Source organism: Nycticebus coucang, chromosome 14 (assembly GCF_027406575.1).
Source record: "Nycticebus coucang isolate mNycCou1 chromosome 14, mNycCou1.pri, whole genome shotgun sequence".
Taxonomy (NCBI): Eukaryota; Metazoa; Chordata; class Mammalia; order Primates; family Lorisidae; genus Nycticebus; species Nycticebus coucang.
The window spans coordinates 21711284-21730824 of record NC_069793.1 but is presented as its reverse complement, the minus strand read 5'-3'; the positions used below and the strand labels follow the sequence as shown (position 1 = coordinate 21730824).

Below are 19541 nucleotides of genomic sequence, written 5' to 3'. Positions count from 1 at the left end.
GACTTGTCCAGGGCCGTCAACTCTCTGGGAGGCTGGAGGCCCTTCGCAGGGCTGCCTGATGAAGCTGCTCTCAGTACTGCCTGGGAAAGTCTCTGGCCCTTGTGCCTCTGTGTTTCTGGCTCCGCCTGACCTCTCCTCTATATTCACCAATCACCAGACAATGGTCTTCTGAGAGAGACCATGGAGCGTATGATAAGTCCTTCAGGCCTGATTTATGGAATATGTGGTGCTGGTTCGTGGTTCAGGCAGCAAAACTTCTTAGGATCGGAGGCTGTGAGCCTGAGTTGGATGCTTCCTGGACCTCAATTTCCCTGTCCACGTATGAGGGAGTAGTGTTGGATGGACCTATCCCAGAGGAACCTGTCCTCCCAGGGGGCAAAGAGGCTCAGGGTTAAGTCCAAGACAGGTTCTATCCTGGCTCTGCCCTGCCTGACTATGTCACCTGGGTCTGGTTCTCTCTTCTCTCTGAGCTTTATCTGCACCTCAAAATTCAGCAAAGATATACCTGCTTTGTAGAGGTCATGGAGAGGAACCTATTTTTCTTTCTTTTGGGGGGAAACTATTTTTCAAAGCTCAAGGGCCACAGATTGTGCGGGATTTTATCATCAGCCATTTAGTGATTCTCAGACTGGTAGGCCCAAAAGAGAGACATTCAGGCCTGCAGGAAAGCCTGTGGGAGGCGCTGAGCCATGGCCCTGAGCTGGTAAGGCTGTGACAGAAAGCAGGCCCTTCCCTGGGAAATGAGCCCCCATTATTCACATCAGCACAGCCAGTCCACTGGCTGGGCATGATTTTCTGGAGTTTCCCTGAGCTCTGGTTCCCTCTGAATCCCATGACTCTCCCTGCCCCCTACACCAGCCTGGTGTTCTCTGGGACTCATTCTGGGAGTGGGAGTGCCAAGGCCCCTTCCCGGGGGAGGGGACAATCCCTGCCCTGGCAGCTCCTGCAGTCTCCCCACCAGCAGCTGGTGCCCATTGCACTGTTACAGTGAGGCCCAGATTAGACCGTGAGCTCATCCCAGCATGAATGGGGCCACCTGGAGTGGTGGCCTGACTGGGGGATCACACTGGTGCTCCCCCTGAACCCTCTCCCTTCTCTCCCCACCACTATGTCTCTTGGACTGTCTGCCTCTCTTAGCTATCTTTCCCTCTCGTGCACACTGACACCCCCTCTTGGAGCTTGCTGGGGATTGTCATGGCAACCCTCCAGCAAAATTATCAAAACACTTTTATGCTCCCAGTCACACCAGATGAAGTGCTAATTCTGAGTAAGGCTGAAGCAGTTGGTAGGATGCTGAAGTCACAGGCTTTGTATGGAAGGCCCGCTGGGGGCTGGGTGAGCACTGATGGGAGGTGAGGGCAAGGCCAGAAGGCAGGACCACCCTGAAAAGGCCCAGTCACTGGGCTGCCAGGGATGGAGATGTGTTTGTTGTTCTTTCCCAATCCTTATGCCACATTCACATTTGCATCTCACTCTCTCTCTCTCTCTCTCACACACACAGTGGGGGCAGGGCCCCAAACACCTAAGTGCAGATGGACCCAAACCAAACTTCTGGAATATCTATCACCTCATTCAGTGCTTGGAACCTTGAGAGCCACTGTCAGGAGACTTCTGGGTGAGGTGTGAGGATGACCAGCTGCCCAAGGCTTCTTCTAGCTGGTGATAGATCTGTGCCAGGACAGCACAGCAGCCAGGATAAGGGGCCTGACTCTATTGCCTACCACCCAGGGTAAAGCAGAGGAGACCCTGTGAACAGAATGGCCCAACCTGGTTCTTCCTGCCTCAATGTGCGTCCTCTGTGGCTCATGACCCACTGGACCCACTGCATCCCTTTTCGCAGCCCACCTGGGCTCACTTGGAGACGGAGCCCTGCTAATGGCTGAAGAACTGGTAGTTGCTTTTTTTAAACCCTGGTTCTGCCCAAAAGCCAAAGTGTGGGTGGGGATGGTGGAGTGTGGAGGTATATAACCCTCCTACCCCACCTGCTTCCATCTTCCTGCCCCACCTGCTCCCCAGCAGCCCTTTCTGGAGGCCAGCCTCTCCTACCCACACCCCCACACCCCTTGCATCATCAGCCGGGGATGTTTGCCACATCTCTGACCTGAGGGGTAATATCTACCTCCTGTGAATGGCGCCCCTGAATCCCCTCCCCCTCCCAAGGATCCTGGAGTGTTAGAGCTAGAGGGGCCCCCAGTGGATCAGAGTCCAGCCTCCCTGCTGCACAGATGGGGAAACTGCACCACAGAGATAGGGAGTGGCTGAGCTGGTGCAGGCCACAGAGGGTGAGGGATGGAGCTGACACTGTAGCCCAGTTGTCTGACTCCCAGCCCGGTGCTGTTCTGGCTGCATCAGGGTAACAGCAGGATGAAGGTGCAAGCGGTGAGCACTGATTTCTGAGTCAGGTGAGCCTGGCTTTGTGTTCCAGCCTCAGAATTTAGTACATAGTGTGACCCTGGCAAACTACCAAGCACCCAGAGTCCTCATCTGTAAAATGTGGGTGATCCTAGGATGCTCCTCAAAGGACAAGGTGAGGATGGTTTAGATGGGCCAGTGCGTGCCCTGCACGACTGGCACAGTGCCAAGCACATAGTAGGAGCTTAAGAGCTGGCATTTCTCTGCTCCTTCTCTGAAGTTGCCCTAACTTCAGATTATAGACCTGCTGAGAAGGATTGTCCTTCTACCCCTTTAATGGCCAACCTTTGCCCCAGGGTGCCCAGGTGAGGTAAGAACAGCTGACATTGACCCCTCAGCAAGGTCAAGAAGGCAAAAAGAACCAGGACCTGGTGCCTGTGGGGGAGCCCAGTACCTAATCCCCCACCCTCCTGCACACTCCTGGCTCCGTGCACCTTACAGAACAGAAGGCCTTGGCCCTCTGGCCTTTGAAGGAAGTATAGATGTGGGAGAGGGTCCTTGAAGCCCCCTGTGAACTCCTCTGGGAACTGGCAGTAATAATAATCCAAGTGGTTCCCTTCTGCTGTATGGAATTCTGCCCTGGAGACATTACTGTTACTTTGAGCTCAGCATTGCTCTGTCTGGCTTCTTCTTTTAAACTGTGAGTCAGATGAGGTATAAGCCACCAAAACTCCCAAATGCCCTCTGGAGCAGGAATTTCTTGGAACCTCTCCCTGATGTATTCCCAAGTGGGGGGCTGGGTAGGTTTGAGCATGAGATCACGAAAGCAAAAGGAACTTTTACTTTATGCTTAAGACTTCTGGGTGCTGTTCTAGGTGCTTTCCTATGTTACATCATTGACTCCTGGGCATTATGCTTTCCAGGTATGGATAGCAAGTGTCAAAGAGTGTGACCTTCCTGAGGTTACGGGATGAGTCCACAGCAGAGCTTGAGTTAGAATTGAAGTCGGTGTTCTCTTAACCTGACAGTGGCCCTTGGCTGGCTTGTGTGAGTAGGGATGAGCACAGAAAGCACAAAAAGCCCACCCAGGATAGGGGCTGGCCCTAGAGTTCTACCTCCTGAGAGTGGGGGTGGGGGCTGTGGATGGGGAGGGCTGGCAGCAGGACCTGGGTCTAGACAGTGTCCTGTCCTCAAGGGGAGGTTTTGATTTTTCCACCCACCCCTCCCCTGTTCTTAGAAGCCCCCTGTGAGCAGGGCCCAAACCCAAGGAGGGTTGATCTCATTGCTAATTTGGGACCCTTGCTGTGGAGTACACACCTCTTTTCCTAGCTGCACTGCCTTGAGCCAGGATGGGGGAGCCTCCCATCCAGGGGAGTGGAGAGAGGTGACTTAGGGTACCCCGGTCCCTGGCCTGTGTGTTGGAGACAGTGTAGCCCATCACTGGCCTGCCAGGGGCCACTGGAGCAGGATGAACATGGTCACAATCCACGCCACAGGGACCCAGGAGCTCCTCTGTGTACCAACTCCATGCTGGGTGTGGGGGAAGGGAGTGGCCAACACTGACCTCCTAGTGGGAAAGGCGGATGCTACAGAGTCAACCAACAAACAAGAAGACCCTCTGGACAATGAAGTGATAAACGTGCTTCACAGAAAAAGGGGATAGAGTGACTGAGCCTTAAGTAGTGTGGCCAGGGAAGGCTTCTCCAAGGAAGGAACATTTGAGCTGAGAATTCTGCAGGGCAGACAGACATAGTAAGCTCAGGTAGAGCTAGACTAGGACCCATCTCTGGGCTCCCATATTAACAGTCTCCCTCCAAGAAACATCTGCCTCTCGGGTTCAGACATTTTCTCCCAGTTTCCCTCTTACCCTCTTGGACGCTGCTTCCCTGAGTTTTTGACAGGCTCACCCTCCTCACAGAGCTGGCTTGTCCCTGCCCTCCTCTGTCTGGGAGGTGGTCCTCCACTGAGCTCCCCAGTGTGAACCCCCAGCTGTACCCTGATGACTCCAACACCTCCACCTCCGCCCCTTACCTCTCCTGTGAGTTCCAAGCCCTGCTTAACGTCTCCACTTGAATGTCTGATGGTCTCTTAGAACAATACTAAGGTGATATAAGAAAGAAACCCCAAATCAGAATAGTTTTAAAATATTCAATTGATTCCTCTGTGATATAATAGTTCCAAGGGAAGCATTTCAGGTTGGCAGATAGTTGGGCTCCATGTGGTCATTTAGGGATGGTGCCACTAATGATGGTGCCACTATCTTTAGCATGATGCTTCCAAGATCTCTCTAGTTATTACTCCTCCAGCCAATGTGAAGGGATAAACACAGGCATCTATGGTAGGAATTTCTTGACAGTCAAGTAAGGCAGAAGTCACACACACAGCCCAGCTAGCTTTAGGGGAAGTTGGGAAATGAGCCCCAACTGGGTGAGCAGCTGGCTGTCTGCTGCAGTCCACCTCTGCAGTGAGGACTTCCCTGCCCTGCAGCAGAGGAAGTTCTCTGGGGGAACCTCTTGACCTGTGTCTCCCTGGTCTTTGCTTTGCCCTTTGAGAATTCTTATCTTTTTCCACAGCCTCCAACAGAGCGTTGAGAGTCTGTCCTCCATGGATGCTGATTTGGGCTTCAACAACCATGGGCTTTTGCAGACCCCTTGCACTTTTGTTGATGATGACAATTACTTCAAAAACTTGTGGACTTCAACTCTAGATGGTTCTAGTCAGTTCCATGTGCCAGAAACCACACTGGAAGTTCCTTTCTTGATGGTTATTAAGTCTGTCTTCCTTGCCCAACCTATTTCTCACTCATTTAAAATTCAGGTTACCCTAAGGATATAAAAATAGCAGATTCCAGATACCAAGGTAATACCCTTAATATAATACTTTGCCACAAGGATGATTTCATTGCTTGGCTTAACCTTTGGCCTTATAGACAAGCTCTGAGGGGGGCTCTGAACCATGTCAGTCTGAGCTCTTGCTCTTTGAAAAAAACCAGTTGGCTTTTTCAATCCTAAGGACACTAGTTTTCTAGGTTCTGTTTCTGTCCATCTCTTTTTGTAAACTGATCTCTTTCTTGTAATGGTTTGCAAAAAGCAGCATCAAGCAGCCAACACATGCAAATATTTTCTCTTTTCAACCATTTTTTCTAGAATTATAGGCTCTATAAGCATGCGGGGTGTCTTCCAATTGCCACAGGTGATGTTTGCAAACAATGTTTAGTACCAACATAACAAGGGTCACCAGTTTCCCATCCTCTAATATCTGTTTCAGTATTGCTCACAACTTATTGGGTAAGCCAATGCCACATATTTTAGGAGTTTTATGCATGGCAGTTTCCCACTTCTGGTGCCAATTTCCATATTAGCTAGAGTACTGCTAAGCTGCTATTAAAAGGAACTCCAGGCCTGGCACAGTGGCTCATGCCTGTAATTTTAGCACTTTGAGAGACTGAGCCAGAAGGATTGTTTGAGGCCAAGAGTTCAAGACCAGCCTGAGCAAGAGTGAGATCCTGTCTCTACAAGAAATAGAAAAAGTGTGTCACACTTTATGGGGGCAAGACATGATTGCAAGAGAGACTTTACCTAACAATTGCAATCAGTGTAACCTGACTTATTGTACCATCAATGAGTCCCCAACAATAAAAAAAAAAAAAAAAGAAATAGAAAAAGTAACCAGGCATGGTTACTGTCGTGCCAGCTACTTGTGAGGCAGGAGGATCACTGAGTCCAGGCATTAAGGATGATGCTACTGCACTGTAGACCTGGGAACAGAGCAATAGCTTGTCTCAATAAAAAAGGAATTCCAAAATATAGTGGTCTGGTCTTAAGATTATAGAAGCTGGTTTTTCTTTCATGTAATGTAGTTCTGACATGAGCGTTTAAGCCGTCACCCAGGTGGGGGTTAGGTTTTAATGGGTGGTCAGCAGACTACACCCTTCTCTTCCCCAAAATATTCCCCTATCAATGGCACCGCCACAGAGCACTTGCTCAAGCCAAATACACAGAAGCCATCCTAGGATGGAATTGCCCTACCTAATGCATCACTAATTCCTCTCAATTATGTATTCAGACAAATCCCAAATCCGACATTGCCTACATTTCCATTGCCTCCACCCTGACCCACGCTCCCATGTCTTGTCTCTGGGTCTCATAACCATCTTCCAAGTGGGTTCCCTGCTTCTTTCCTGGCTCTTCGCCACGTGACAGCCAGAGTGAGTTTTGAAAAGCATAAATTGGAGCATGGAGCTCCCCCTGCCCCAAACCCTCCAGTGCCTTCCTATTCACCCTTGGAATGAAATTCCGTCTTCATTACACGGCCATCAAGGCCTTACAGGACCTTCCATCCCCCGTGCACTCTGCCCTAGCCACAAGGGCCTCCTTGCTGCTTCCGGAATAATCCAACCTTATTCTTGCTTTAGTGCCTTTGCACTAGGGTTCCTCGCACCCAAACACTCTCTTCCTACTTGGTCATGTGGCTGGTTCCTCCTTCGTCCACCATGGGGCAATCACTTCAGCACAGTGGGCAAGACTGTGGGTTTGGGTTTGAAGCTCAGTTGTGCTACTGACTAGCTGCCTTGGTTTTGCTATCTGTAACTGGCAATGATAAACGTATGGTATTTGTTACCCAGGGCTGTTGAGAGGATAAAATAAAATAGTTAGCACTTACATTAAATGAGTTAATGCATAAAAAGTAGTCAGGGCATGGCACCATGTTAAGCACGTAGCAGTTATTGTCATATTATTATGACATCCTTTGGATGTCAGCTTAAATATCTCTCACTCCAGGAAGCCTTCGCTGCCTACCTGCCCTGCAAACCCTCCGTCTGCGTCCCTATCACAGCACACTTCTAGTTTGTGTGTTTATTGCCTGTCATGCCTCTATGCCCCACCTCTCCCCCACGCTAGAATGTAACTGTCATGAGGACAGGGACTTTGTCTTTCTCATTCACTTTATGCTGAGTGAGTACACAGTGGGTTCTCAATAAGTCTTTGTTCAGTGGCTATGAAAGGTGTGGAGGCCAAATCCCACCTATTTTCTCCTTTGACAGTGGCTCTGGGTGGCTGTGGGAGCACTGCTGTCTGTGTGCTGGGCATCTCAGTCCCAGGGCAATGGACTCTAAGGTCCCTCTAAGACCCCTAATGGGTCAAGAGCAGGTCTGGAGACCCTGGAGGCATTGGTGGGATGTTGATCTTGGGTCTCAGCCCTCAGCAGGGGGCTGTAAGAGCATGATTTGGAGTCTACCCCGGGGCTCCATCTGTTACTAGGAGACTAGCTACTTTTCCCTTGGTGCTTCCGTTACATGTAAAATTGGGAGAATACTGATTACCTCACTGGGCTGTTAGGAAGATTAAATAGGATGATGTATGTAAAACAGTTCACTGGTTGGCCTGGAGTAAAGCTCTCCAGATGGTGGTGGTGGTGGTGGTGGTGGTGGTGATGGTGGTGGTGGTGGTGGTGGTGGTGGTGGTTGTTGTTACTGCCATATCTAAGCGTCATTCTTTACAGCATGAATGGGGGTAATTTGCGTGGAGGAAGGAGAAAGGAGACAGAGAGATATCTAGGGAAGGGAAGATCAGGAATGGAAGGATTGGGATTTATTTGTATTCGTGAGCGCAGGTGTGTGTGTGTGTGTGTGTGTGTGTGTGTGTGTGTGTGTGCGCGCGCGCGCGCCCGCACCTGTTTCTCTGTCTGTCTGTCTGTCTGGGGAGGGGGGTGACAAGGATCCAGAGGAGAAGCCTGCCCCTTCTCCCAAGCACAACTCTGGGGGAGACAGGTGCCCCTGCTCTCGCGGCTGCAAGGAGAGCTGGGAGCTGTCTGGCAACCCACGGCAGAGTAACCAGCGCCACGAATGTGTGTATCTTGTGTTGGGGGGTGCGCGCCTTGCGTCCCCGCAGCCACTCGAGTTGCTACAGACGTGGGGAGAATCCCAGAACGGACAGCACCGGCTCAGTCCGCGGTTCCGAGGATCCCTGGCCCAGGCGCAGCTGGGCGGTGCCGCGTGCTCTTGGGGCCTCGGATCCTCCTGGAACCCCCACGGGCGGGGCCAGCCTTCCGGAGCTGGGTTGGCAGGAGCCGGAGGCGCCGGGGAAGGGGCCGTTACTTTCCCAGAGTGGCGGGGCGACGTCAGGCGGAAGAGCGCGGGGCGCGCACGCTTTAAATGGCATTCGCTGTCATCCGAGCTCGCAGCCGTGTGGGCAGGAGCCGGCTATATAAGCCGCGAGCCCGGCAGCCGCGGGGCAGACGGTGACAGCAGCAGCGGTGAGCGCCTCGGAGCAAAGCGGAGCAGCGTCCCCGGAGCCCCGCGCCCCTCGACGGGCCCGTCCACCCGCCCTCCCAAGGAGCGCCTGCCCGGGCCCGCGAGGGCCGCCGCCACCCGGCAGCAGATTTGGATCCCCCGCCCGGCGAGCCCCAGGCTGCTGCCTCCCGGGGGGGCCCGGCGCAGCGGCCGCCCCCGGAGAGCCCCGCCGCCCCGCCATCCGGCCCCGCAGACGCCGGCGGCGCCATGGCGGCCGCCAAGCCCGGAGAGCTGATGGGCATCTGCTCCAGCTACCAGGCGGTGATGCCGCACTTCGTGTGCCTGGCAGACGAGTTCCCGCAGCCGGTGCGGCCCGCCAAGCTGTCCAAGGGCAAGGGCCGTCTGCGGCGGCCGCGCCAGTCCCGCTTCAAGACGCAGCCAGTGACCTTCGACGAGATCCAGGAGGTGGAGGAGGAGGGGGTGTCCCCCATGGAGGAGGAGAAGGCTAAGAAGTCGTTCCTGCAGAGCCTGGAGTGCCTGCGCCGCAGCACGCAGAGCCTGTCGCTGCAGAGGGAGCAGCTCAGCAGCTGCAAACTGAGGAACAGCCTGGACTCCAGCGATTCCGACTCGGCCCTGTGAGGGGCTCCGCCCGGAGGGGGGACGCGCGCGTCTCCGCGGCCTGCCGGGGTCCAGCGTGCGAACCCCGAGTGGGCCCACGCCCCGCCCCAGGGGACCCGGGAGGACCAGGGACCGCCGCCCCTCGCGCACTTGGACTCCCGCCCGGCTGCAAGCTGGTCGGCGCGCCCTCTGCTGCGCTCCCCCTGGCCGGGAGTGCAGGGCGCCAGGGAAGGGGGCCGCTTTCTTTGCCCTTGTAAATGTTTATTTTTTAACTCTTCCCAGTACGAACTCTTCTGTGAGTGTGTGCGGGGAGGCGCGCCCGCGCTGAGTCTGCCCCTGGTAGCCAGGGTCGCCCGGGGATCCGCTCCACGCCCTTGTCTGATGGTTTGCAACTCCGATTCTGCACACAGCTCCCTGTGCCCCCAGCGCACACCCGTCCACACTCACGCCAACACACTCTCGCTGAACACTTTTATAATTGTTAGGCACGGCCGATGGGACTTGGGGCGCAGCGCAACTGCTGCTGCGGCCAGAGGATTGATATTTATTTTTGCATTGCGATGGCTGAAGGCGTTTATTTAACGATCTTTTTACTTGGATATGTCTGTGAGGCTCCCGAATGGAGACAAATAAAGTCAATATATTTACACAGTGCATTTTCTCCAGGCTCTTGACTTCTTGAACCTTTGGGACTCAGGCTCCCAAGACGGGGGGAGGTGAGGAAGGTGGTGGCGGGGATGGAGAGGCAGGGAACTCCGGTGGAGGTGCCTTCACAGGCTTCAGTGTCCGGAACGAGGTCACGCCCCGGGTGAGCAGATTCATCACCTGCCCTCAAGTGGATACACACCTGATCTAGAGCGCTCCTGCCCGTCCCCTCGGCCGCCCCTGCCACCGCCCCATCCCTCGTCGCCTGCGTCCGGGATGGAGTGAAGTCTCTGACCAGGGAAAGGTGGCCTTGCGAGGCTGGACAGCGCCCTCCTCGGCGTTTACCTTTCGTGCAGGCCGGGGTTAGGGTTCTCGCACCACACCCGCCGCAGAAGACGCCACTCACTTGGCACCCATTCCTGGTGGCTGGTGGGAGATGCCGGAGCCAGCAATGCTAGACCCAGGTGGGGATATTTGGGTGGTGGGACGCTAGAGAGGGCCGGGGCCCGAGTGTGGGTGCGCACTCACTGTAGCCTGCAGGAGACACCCCCCCACCCCCAAAATCAGCTGCACCTGTCCCGCGGGAGCAAACAACATCTCTGTCCTTTGGTCTTTTCTTCCAGCTCTCTCTTTTGCCCACTTCAGGGTTCTTCGAGGAAGGTGGGGCATGTCTTTGGTCAGAGCCTGAAGGACGCCTGGGTACCATCAAGTCCTCCCCCATGCCGGTCCCCGCATTTGTTTACAGATGAGAAAACTAGGCCAGCCGCGAGGGAAAGGTCACAGGGAGAGGAGCGGAGGCACAGCTAGTGCTCCTGACTCCAGGTCTTGCGCTCCTTCCAGCGCAGGAGCGTGATTTGCCAGTGCCCTTCTGCAGCTGGACCTTAAGTCCTCCGGGTTAGCGGTATAGTAGTTTCAGCTCACAGCAGTTATTACCCACCAAGGTAATAAACAGAGCTCCACACCTGGGACCCCTCCCAGCTGCCCCTCCTGGATTACTGCAGGCTGACTCTCCCTGGCCATGCTGTGGGGCTAAGGTGCTAGGAGAGGGTGAAGGCTGCTGCGGTGCCTTCTCCGGGTGGCAGTGCCTCTGCGCTCGGGCGCCCTCTGGTGGTGAGAGCTGGTGGAGGGGCAGAAATCCCGTCCGCAGGTAGTAGCCTTCCTCTCCACTCAGCCAGCCAAGGACCTGAACAACCTGCCTCTTATGTATGACACTGCACCTCTAACAGCCCTGGGCTCTGCAGAAGAAAGAGAGAGCAGAGGAAAAACAAAAATAGAACCATGGGGCCTGAGAAGATTTCCTTCCTATTTTCTCCAGAGAGGAGAAGAGGCTGGTAACCTTGGATGTTATGGTCTTTGGTCCCTGTCCCAGCCCCTGTGAACACACTGGCCATGGCAGTCCCCAATGATGGATTCCATTGTGCTGGGGGTCGTGACAGGACACTTATCTGCAAAGACCTCGGACTTGTGAGGCCACTTCAGTTGGTGCCATATTCCACAGCTGCCCTCACCAAGCTGCTTTGAGTTTCCTGGGTGCAGGAGGAGGTGGCCGAGACACCCTCAGAGCTCAGCCCCATGTTCTGCTCTCTCCAGAGAGACTCGCCAAAGGTTTCACCGGCACTTCTCCTTCAGTGGCTCCTGTTTCTACCCTTCAAGAGCCAGATGCCCCAAGGGTCTGGAAGAACCCTCCCCCCTCCTGCCACCTGGTTGGCTTCCAGACCCTTCCAGCTGAGATCCTTCCCTCTGGACAGCCTTCTGCTGAAGCTCCTCCTCCCCTTGCCCATCTCTACTGAGCTGACACATACCCCAGGGTCTCCTGGGATCACCCTGGGCAACATCCAGGGTTTTCTCAGGGACATTGTCCCATCCATCACTCAATTCCCCACTCAGCTGCAGCAGGACCCGGCACTGACGAGGCGCTTCTGAAATGTTTGTTGGGTTAAAATAAATAAAGAGGCAGTGAGGAAGATTGATGCCCATCTTGCCTACTTCTTAGTTAGTTTTAAAATTGTTCTGATAATTTGTATTGCCCCCCAAATATTCATAATAATACAAAATGAATCACTATCCTTTCACCCCTCTGAGATAAATAAGGTAACCTTTGGGAATGCCCATATGTGCATGTTTATTCTCTTTTATAATTGAGTTTATGTTCTACATGCTATTTTCGACCTTTTTTTTACTTCATTGCATTTGTATTTAATATCAGCGTGTGGTCATCATCAGTTTTTGTTTTTTTTTTATAAAAAAATTTTTAATTAAAAGTAAATAAATGAATATCTTGCAGCTCATAGAGGAAAGTCAATAGCAAAGGACCTTTAGATTTTGATCCTTCTTTGGGAATCAAGCCTACCACACAGCCAACTTTTTGTTGAGGAATTTCATATAATGTAGGCCAATGTTTCACAAACTTTACTAATCATAAGAATCAGGGGAGGGGACTTATTTTTTAAAATACTGATTCCCAGGCCCCACCCACCATCTCGAAGATAAAAGCCTGCATCACAGTTTTTAAAATAAATTCTGTTGAGTAAATACTCCACTTTCAATTAAGCTAATGCCCCACTGCTTAGTATAAAAGTGATGTGCTATTTGTCCCTGTTTCTTAGTTTGGCCTGTAACTGGCCGTTCTAGGATTGATGTGGAAAGAGGTCTGATGGAAGCAGTGACCCAGAGAGGGCAAGGGAGAGGAGGTTGGGGTGCTGCCGTCTGTGTTAGAGGGGCCCTGGCACCCTACAGGAGGGGTGCTCTCTGGTTCGGAACGTCTGTGCCTTGCCCAGAGGAAGGGACAAGGGAGACTGGGGAACAGGGAGGCCCCCACCAGGTCCCTGTGGAACTGCTGGGCCTCAGCTCCTCCCTGTGCCTGAAGGCTACAGTTCCCAGCCTCTGGGCCAGGAACTGGTACTAGTCAATGGCCTGGTAGGAACTGGGCCAAACAGCAAGAGGTAAGTAGTGAGCCAGAGAAACTTTATCTGTGTTCACAGCCACTGCTCACTAGTCTCATCACTGCCTGAGCAGGGACTCCTGTCAGATCAGCAGCAGCATTAGATTCTCATGGGTGGGCAAACCCCACTGTAAGCTGCGCATGTGAGGGATCCAGGTTGCACGCTCCTTATGAGAATCTAATGCCTGATGATCTGGGGTGGAGCTGTAATGCCCTGGAATCATCACCAAATCATCTCTCCCCTGCCAATCCCCCCTTCCTGGAAAAATTGTCTTCTATAAAGCCAGTCCCTGGTGCCAAAAGGGTTGGGGATTGCTGTGCTAAGACATCCTCTGGCAGCACACAGCTCTAGGGAGTGGCAGGCTGGGCCCAGCTGGGTGGCGGAAGAGGAGGACAGAGCTGGAGAGACATGCAGTGAAGGAGCAAGAGAAAGCCAGAGAGCCAGAGAGGTGGGAAGGAAGGAGGTCACTTAGGGAGACAGGGAAATTCAGAGAAGGGAATGGAGAGAGATGTGGAGAGTCGGAGTCAGGAGCCAGAGAACAGCAAGAGAGGGAAGAATGAGGACAGCCCTGGGAGACAGAGAGAGAGGGAGAGAGGGAGGGAGAGAGGCACACGGGGTAGGAAAGAAGGAAGGAACGTAGAAAGAAGTGCTCTCTGGAGGATGGCAGCTGGGGGAGAGAGGGTCAGAGGGAGCTGTAGAGCAGGTGTGAGCCTGGGCAGCTGTCTGGAGTTATAGGTCTGTCCAAGGACACTCCGGCTTCCTTCCCTGCCCTGCCTGGGCCTCAGCCCACAGCCCTCTCCTGGATGATGAGTTTTCAAACAGGCTGGAGCCAGGCAAGGCCGAGGTAACAAGAGGCCATCCCAGCTCTGGCTGACAGCCTCTCCTAAATATTTCCCTTTGGCCCAGGGGTGGGGGGTGGGGGGGATGTTTATCAGGGCTTCTCTTGGACTGATTTAAAAGCCAGCGTGGCCTTTGCAGACCATTGTGTCCGATTCCCAGCCCACGTGGTATGGGTCCCGAGGGAAGGGCTGTCTGGGACCCACTGTGGGCTTTGGAGTCTTTCCTCGTGAAGCACATTTGGGGTAGCCCCTAGGCTCTTTGGGCTCTGGAAACGTGGGAGAGGGGAATAAAGGCCACCATTCAGAGAGCACTGCCTGTCAGTACTCTGCTTTCATCCTGATAAAGTTTCTCAGGCATTTTACAGATGAGACAACTGATGATCAGAGCAGTTAAGTTTCTTGACTAATAGCCACAGGTAATCAGTGGTGAGCTGGGTGGCAGCTTAGCATATTTTTATTCCAAAGTCTTTGCTCTTTCTAGAGTATGAAGTCCAATTTCTTATTGTAATCACCTGTGGTAACCCGGAGACAAACAAGCTTTGCAGATCTCCTGCTATAGGGAAGTGTAACTGACTCACAGCTGCCCTGGCTTTGCAACCCTCTATTTTCTTTGGCTGAGATTGAACTCCCCATGGGCCACTCCCTACCATTGTGTGCATGGCTGGGATACTGAGGCACAACTATCCCTGGGAGACTTGAGATTTTTTTTGGTGGCCTTTAGCACAAACATTTCCTAGGGGTTCTGCTGAGGCTTTTTTAGCCTGCAGAGCACTCTACAGACAACCTCTCTCCCTCTCTCTAGCACTCAGGGCCACACTTGCCCCGCAGCCTGCAGCCTTCCTAGACTTTCTTGTCCCCCTCCCTGTCATTTCACACTGACATGTCTCCTCAGGAGATCCTTGCACGTTTAGTCCCACCCTAGTGTCTGCATCCTAGAGAACCAGAACTAGCACACCCTTCCAACTCCCAGCAGGTTTCCAGTGCTTTGTGCTGTCACTTGGCACAGGAGGGGCTAGCGGACACCTCTTTAGGGAGGGTGCAGGGAGATGGCCAAGTTTACCAAACAGATCTGTGTCGTCATGGTCTGCTGGCCCCTGTCCCAGACTCTCTCCTGTGGCCCTAAGACTGTGGGAATACCCACCCTCCTGCCAGGCTCCTTCCCCTTCCTACAAGTGGAAACATGGTTGTGCCTGCAACCCAGCTGTGATCAAGCTGAAAAGCCCAATGAGGGATGTCAGAGAAACAAGGTAGAAGGAGCCCAGGGCCCTGAATGACTTTGTGGAAAAGAACAGCCTGCCAGTCAGGAATGCTCATCCTGAGCGCACACACCTGTGTCTTCTTTGAGCCACTATTAGGTTTTTTTTTTAATTATTATTATTATTATAACAGACTTTCCTTACCATAAAAAAGAAATTAGTACCATTCTGGCAGTAGGGTGCTGTCCTGACAAAAGCACTAAAATACAAGGCCTTGACAGTGGTTTTGCTGTGTGCAGGGAAGGTACACATATTGCAGGCTGAAAAGTTGGAGACCCTGGTTTACCCTTGGCAAAGCATTCAGTAAAACCATTTATATAACACTTTGGAAGGCTGACCATGTATTAACTGACCCCATAAATCTAGGAGAAGTGCCTGGAAAGAGTCAGAATTTTTTCTCTGTTTAGAGACAGGGTCTTGCTCTATTACCTAAGCTGGAGTGCAGTGGCACAATCATAGCTCACTGTAACCTCAAACTCTGTGACTTAAACGATACTTCTGCCTCAGCCTCCCAAGCAGCTGGCTTGTATCACCACGCCTGGCTAATTTTGTTATATTTTGTAGGGACAGGGTCTTGTTGTATTGCCCAGGCTGGTCCCAAACTCCCAGGCTCAAGTGATTCTCTTGCCTCAGCCTCCCAAAGTCATGAGCATGAGCCGCCATGCTCAGCCTAAAGCCAGAATATTAATGAACATTGGCAGCTCTTTGTGGTTTTTAGCAAATTATTATAAGAAAGATAGGAGAGAGAAAAAGTAATAGACCAGGGGCTGTACAAAGGTGAAAGTCACCTCCCTTAGTCCCCCACACAGCAGGAGTGCAGACTGTTGTTTAGAGCCTTTTTCAAGGGCCACCCAAGAAGCCCAGCAAAAGATCCAGCTGGGAGAAAGGTTAGATTAAGGGCATTATCTTCCCACTCAAATCTGTTCTTTCAAAAGAGCCTCAAGGTAGCCAAAATTAAGAGGGCTGAGCCAGAGCAGGAAACAGAGTAATAAAACAGGCCTCAGATTTCTGCCGAGAAAGACATCTCTGGGTGTGGTTATTGGCACCTGGAACCGTCTGGAAGCAAGCACATAGACCCAGAAGCCTTTTAAGTATTTGAGGGAACTTTATTGCCAAGGAAACTAGGAATAGGAGCTAATTATTATGACTGACCCCTAAACAAACCCCAAGGAAGCCAGCCCATTTAGTATCTGCTTCACTGCAGATGTGGCCACAGAGGCTGATGGGGAAGGGAGAATCTCCTAGAAGCAGCTGGGCAGATTAGCCACCAAGAAATGTCCCCTTCTGCCAGAGCAGGTCCTCACTATTCCTGCCAGCAGGGTGCTTCTGTTCCTCTCTTTTCCAAATAAAGTCGATTTATCATGGCTTTCCTCTCCCTGTCCATTGCTGGCTATACTGGCTATATAAGAGGTGGCTGGGGGCAGATGACTTGTCTTGCAGTTTACAGGTGACTGGACCATGAGGAAACACATGTGGCTATGGAGGACTTCTTCTCTCTAAGATCTCTAGCTCTTTGATCTGGGTGTGCATGGAACAAGATGGAATTAGAGATTGACTCCTCCTTGGGGTGGGGGTGAATGTGTTTGTTGTGGGAAGATGTATCACAGGGATATGTGGTAGCCAGGCAGGCTAACCGCAGTGGGGACTGCTGATGATCCATGAAAATCTATGTTCCACATCTTCCTCAGCACAAGACGAGACTAAACCTCCCAGCTCCCCCATGTGCAGTGAGCATGGCCATAGGCTGTCTTAATCTGCTTGTTCTGCTATGACAAAATACCATACACTGGGTAATTGATAAAGAACAGAAATTTATTTCTCATCATTCTGGAGGCTGGAAAGGCCAAGATCAAAGTGCCTGCAAGATTGGAGTCTGGTGAGGGCTTCAAGACGGCACCTGGTTGCATCTTCCGCAGGGATGCATACCTGTCCTCACCTGATGAAAAGTGGAGGAACAAAAATGGACTTAAACCAATTCCTTCTAGCCCTTTCATAAGCCACTCGTTCATTCATTCCTCAATTCCCCAAAGGCCTCATCTTTTCATACCACCACAGTGGGGATCAAGCATCAATGTGAATTTTGGAGGCGATGCATTCAAACCATAATGTTGCAGGAAGACAAGGCCCAATGGAGAGAAAGAGCACCCAAACACCACGTTTATAAGAGGAAGGGCTTTATTCACCAGCTGGAAGCTAACGGCATAGAAGAATTCCAAATGGCCGCGCTCCCTGACTGCCTTAGTCTTTCCCTTTTTATTGACAGTCAAAAAGTTCCACCCCACAGGTACCCTTCTCATTGGCCAGTTTGAATCAAGCAGGAGATGCTATTCCCGCCCATACAGAACTATAGGATTTCACAGAACTTGGAAATTTCCAAGTTTCAGGAAGTTAAGTTTACAAATTCCCAAGAGCTGAGTCACCGTAGAGAGGACCCTGCCTGTGTATCCTTGTGGTCTCCTTGAGAAGACCTGCTCTTCTAGACCTCACCCTTCTCGGGTATCCTCTCTAATAGCATGGACCTAAATTCTCCCCAGGGAATGGGCCGGCAGGTAATGCATATGACACAGGGCCTAGGTCTTAAGGTGTGGGCATGTCACCCTCATGCTCTTGTTCTTCCCAAAAGACAGAACATGGGCTTATCTGTTTGCCTCCTTTTGATCAAGCATTATAACAGAGTGCCTCATGACACTGAGCTGCCTGTGGATGTGGAATAGCCTCAAGCTGAGAGAGAAATACACTTGTCTTCTTTCCAAACCAATGCATTCCTGCTGGGTCTCTTGATTATAGCACTTGGAATCTTGGAATTAGCCTAACTAATGCAAAGTCCTTTCTCTCAATCTGCTTCTGAGGAGGAGGATGTTTTCTTCCAGCAGTGGGGGCAGTTGGGTGGGGGGTATGGTAGGAGATGAAAGTGACAGAGTAAGACTCTAGCTGCCATAATAGAACACCAGATCCTAACCTGGGCTCTGCTTCTCCCTTGCTGTGTGGCCTTGAACAAATTATTTTCCCTCTCTTTCCCTGAGGGTCCTCTGAGCTTTAAATTCTTCAGTTAACTTGAAGTCTTAGAATCTTGGCCCTGGAGGACATGTGTGCAGGCTTTCAGGTCCCCTCATATACAGATGAAGAGACAGAGGCAGAATTTTCTCTGAGACTGCAGCTTCCAGACTTGGGAAGAGTCCCAGAATCTTTGGTCTGCACAGTTCTGTGCTGAATAATTCGAGCCAAACTCAAAATAACAGCCTGAGTGGCATCCGTAGCAGGCTTGGGAGCCAGCAAATGTGCCACTGCCCCATAGCCATGCTCCTGCCCTACTAGGTGCTGGCCTATAGGAAACCTCTGACCATCCCTCTGGTCTTCTGGAGAGAATTCTAACAGATATCCCTCCTTCTCCCAATGTCTGGAATGTGTGAGATATTCCAGGAGAGGCCAGATCCAGAAGCTGGATACTCCAGCCCCTGCCTCATAACACTCATTCTATTGGCTGTTGTGTGTGTTCTGAGGTTTATAAATCACCTGTCTTTGGTCCACCATAGAATATGCAAACCCTATGGAGAGTGGCTGGGTCAGCTGAACTGGCTTTGGACTATTCTTTTTTTTTTATTGATATAACTGCTTAAGGCTATGAATTTGCCTCCAAGTGCTTCTTTAGCTATATTTGATTTTTACTGATTTATAGGAATACTGTAATTTTAGTTTGTATTTCCTCTTTGATCCAAAAGTTGCTTAAATGCAAGTTGTAATTTTTCCAAGTAGAGGAATATGTTTCTTTTTTTGCCTTATTAATTTTTTTCATTAATTTTATTATGGTAGATAATGTTTCCTATAGTACTTCTCATTTTGGAAAATTGTTGAGATTATTCTTTGTGGCCTTATGAATGTCCCATGGTAACATGAAAATATGGTGAGCTTGCTCTTTTCATATGTCAGATCTGCCTAATAAATTATATTATTTATATCTTCTGTATCTGTAATACAAACTAATAGATATTTACTACACTCTGTTCTTCTATTTTTACTAGGGACAAGCTTAGACTATATTTACTAGCCATTGTTATAGATTAGTGGGCCCATGGGACTGTCAATTGAAGAATGATGAGGTTCATAAATTTGGAAAGAAGAGCTTTCTTTCTTATAAAGGGTTGCAACCTGCAGGCTGACCATCTTAGAGGGTGGAAAGAAGGGTAGCCTCCAGCAGAGATAAGAGACAGGTATTTCAGGCAGTGCCTGTGGCTCAGTGGGTAGGGTGCTGGCCCCATATACTGAGGATGGTGTGTTCAAACCTGGCCCCAGCTAAACTGCAACAAAAAATAGCCAGGCATTATGGCAGGCACCTGTGGTCCCCGCTACTCGGGAAGCTAAGGCAAGAGAATCGCCTAAGCCCAAGAGTTGGAGGTTGCTGTGAGCTGTGATGCCACGTCAGTCTCCAGAGGGTGACAAAGTGAGACTCTGTTTCTAAAAAGAAAAAAAAAGGAGACAGTTATTTTGAGGGAGGGGGTGATGGGAAAAGGAATTTATGCTGAACGGGGTGGCCAAATATACATATTTATGAAATTGTAGAAGTTATGAATATTTATGAGAGGAGATACAACTCATGTGCAGATGGGCTTCATACCACTTCATGTGTCCCATGTTCAAAAAATGGTGGTATTAGTATGAC

The 19541-nt window shown here is 51.2% G+C and overlaps 1 protein-coding gene across 1 annotated transcript; it reads left to right on the top strand.

Annotated features, from left to right (window-relative positions):
• Window positions 1-8461: 8461 nt before the first annotated feature.
• C14H11orf96 (chromosome 14 C11orf96 homolog) lies at window positions 8462-9858 on the top strand. The gene has a single exon (XM_053562059.1). The coding sequence runs from the start codon at window positions 8852-8854 to the stop codon at window positions 9221-9223; it is 372 nt and encodes a 123-aa protein (XP_053418034.1). The 5' UTR covers window positions 8462-8851; the 3' UTR covers window positions 9224-9858.
• The last annotated feature ends 9683 nt before the right edge of the window (window positions 9859-19541 follow it).